This window comes from Galeopterus variegatus, unplaced genomic scaffold (assembly GCF_000696425.1).
Source record: "Galeopterus variegatus unplaced genomic scaffold, G_variegatus-3.0.2 Scaffold6147, whole genome shotgun sequence".
Taxonomy (NCBI): Eukaryota; Metazoa; Chordata; class Mammalia; order Dermoptera; family Cynocephalidae; genus Galeopterus; species Galeopterus variegatus.
The window spans coordinates 86,629-89,658 of record NW_007732258.1 but is presented as its reverse complement, the minus strand read 5'-3'; the positions used below and the strand labels follow the sequence as shown (position 1 = coordinate 89,658).

At 32.4% G+C, this 3,030-nt stretch overlaps 1 protein-coding gene across 1 annotated transcript in view; it reads left to right on the top strand.

Annotated features, from left to right (window-relative positions):
* ATG2B (autophagy related 2B) overlaps nucleotides 1-3,030 on the top strand; it is a 64,729-nt gene that overhangs the window by 19,112 nt on the left and 42,587 nt on the right. Inside the window, 2 exon segments of the mRNA XM_008590487.1 lie at nucleotides 411-634; nucleotides 1,969-2,336. Of these exon segments, the coding sequence (XP_008588709.1) occupies nucleotides 411-634; nucleotides 1,969-2,336 (592 nt within the window).

The window sequence follows — 3,030 nt, the reverse complement described above, 5'->3', positions numbered from 1 at the left end:
GGAAAGTCTGTTGTTTTTGAATAAGCAAAATTAAAGATGTATTGTAAATAAGAATTCTAAATGGTTAAGTTTGATTGAGTCTTTTGAATTTTGTTACCATGGCACAAATTTATGTTCAGATAGTTTGGGTAACATTCTTAACTTTTTCAGAATTGTTCTGGCTTACTGCTTTGGTTGGGGATAGTACTTCATTCAGCTTAGAAACTACAATTCTTGGCACACATTTAAAAATACTTTTAATGACTCATTGATCAGAAATAAGATTTTGTGATTCCTGGCTAGTTGCTGAAAGCCATTGCTTTACTATTATTATTATTAAATACCGGTGGTTTTGTACTATGGTGCTGAGTTGCCATTGGTATTGGATAAATGGGTTTTGGGAAAGAAATGCTTAATTAAGTAACATCAAGTTTAATTATTGGTTTGCTTTACTTTTGTATCCTTGTAGAAAATTCTAGCAAAATAGGGTTAGCTAATAAAGATAAGAAAAATCGACCCATGCAGCAGGAAGATGAATATCGAATTCAGATGGAATTAAACCGGTATTATTTGAGAAAGGATTCCCTCTCTGTGGGTGTATCTTCAGAACAAAGCTTTTATGAGACAGAAACGGCTCGTACACCTTCTAGCCGTGGTAAGCAACTTAAACAGCTGACATCAGAATCGTACATTATAACAGATAAAATTAAACTTTGACTGCTGTGAAAAGGAGTTTATCAATGAAAAGACAGAATATCCGTACTACTAGAAAGTTTTAATTTATAAATTAATCTAAGCACAGCATTATAGTGATGCAGCAGCACGAGTTGTGTAGTATTTTTTTGATTGTATAGTTTTGTAAGTGGTGATTTATTCTAAGGAAAGTCAATTTATGAAAATGTAAATTTACACGAAAGATAAATTGGAAGTAATCATTCATTTTGTCAAATTATTATGTGTTTACATAATGATTTACGTTAGATTCCTTTAAGTGGTAAGCTTTTCTTTATTAATCTTTCCATTAATTATACATGAGTATAATCTTTACCCAGCTTACCTAACAGTTACAGATGTTTCAGAATGTATAAGCACTAATATAAATAATAAGTATCAACTTAAGTATAGAATGTTGAGCCAAATAAAAAATTAAAGCCTACTCAAGAAATTTTGGCTATAACAAACTTCATTTGCATGAGGGTAAAACAATCTCCAGAAAGAAGGAACTGAAATGTAAACAGAATTCTAAATAATGTAGTTGGCTCTTTTTTTTTTTTNCGACCCCTCGGCGGGAGCGCCGCCGCACTTCCCAAGCGGCGCACTATAGCAGTGCGCCACCTGGCTGGCCTCCCGGTTTCTTTTTTTAAAATGCCATTCTATTTGCCGTTTTCCTTTTCTTTTATCTAGGCCATTTAACAAAGTTCAGAAAGAAAATGAAGCTTTATTGGACAATTCACTGTAAAGTGTTTTAAAATAGTTGCTCATTCATTGTATTTGTTGTGTATTTAAATACTTAGTTTATTTTTAGTGATAAAGTACACCGTAAGTCTTATATTATTATTGCAGTTTAGGAGTCTCAGTCAACCATTTGATTTTTGTATCACTGTTTATATATCCTTGAAAGAGAACCTCAAGTTTCTTCTCTAAAAAATTTAATTGAAATAGATACAAGGCTTAAAGGAAAACTTGGTGAGCAGCTTTTGGTTTTCTTGACTTTTTCAGTAGTTATATTAATGCACTAGCTTTGTTCATACCTTTACTATTGTAACACACTCTTTTGTATTTCAAGTATCAAGGATCCTGGATATAAGATGCAGCAATATAACGATTTATTTCATTTTATTGTAATTGTTTAATATCATTCAAACTGTTGTGTGATCACCTGGTTTTTTTTTTAAAGCTAATATATGAGTGTTTGATAATTTTGATATAATGGATTGTTTTAAGTATTAAATTTTATATATATATATAATTTTAACTTATGTGTTTCAGCACTCCCATCTAGATCTGTTTCAGTGGATGAATCCAGGCCTGAACTTATTTTTAGACTAGCTGTGGGAACTTTTTCAGTCTCTGTGCTTCACATTGATCCTTTATCTCCATCTGAAACATCATTGAACCTCAATCCATTGACACCTATGGCAATAGCTTTCTTTACTTGTATAGAAAAGATTGATCCAGCAAGATTTTCAACAGAAGATTTTAAGTCTTCCCGAGCAGTATTTGCAGAAGCTTGCTCACATGATCACCTTAGGTAAACTCTCTTATATTTGTTAATGATCTTTGGAAAAGAACCAAGTGTAGACTTTTGTATCCATATGTCTACTTATCTGCATTTGTTTTTCTAATTCACATTTTATTTGTAAATGAGTCAGGTTTTTTTGCAATGCTGCAAAGATGTTTAATATAGAATCTGGAGTTTTCTAAATTATCTTTTTAGTAGCCTGCCCTGGTTTTATTTGGTTTCTTTGACCACATTTTACCGTCGTCCCTACTGGTACCATTACAATCATGAAAACAGTTCTTATTGTCACTGGCATTAGCAGAGATGATAATGATGGTGAGAGTGGAACGAACTAATGAGAAAGGACTTGGAAATGACCCACGTGCCATAGGCCATGTTGTAGGACATAATACCAAGGCTGATCCTGAGCTTGGATGATACATTCTCAACTTCTGCTTAAAAAAATCAAAGCTGTCCAAATAGCCAATGATCCTTTCATGGGTTGAGCCCTACTAGATGAGAAGATAATCAGATTTGTAAGTATAGTATTGGTAACATGGAAATACTATTTATTTTCACATGAAGGTGATCTATAAATTGTCGAGTGATATTTTATACAATGGTTTAGGCACATACTAAAGCTTTTAGAAAATACATTGGGCTTTTAACTTTTTTGAAGTATTAAAATCGATATGCAAAGTATTCTTGACACCTAGTGAAAGAAACCCTACAGTTCAGGACTATAGTGTTTATAATGGTCCTGAACACTATAAAACATGTTTTTCTTTCCATTTTTTTTTTTCCTTTTTGTCTTTTTTACTGACCGGCAA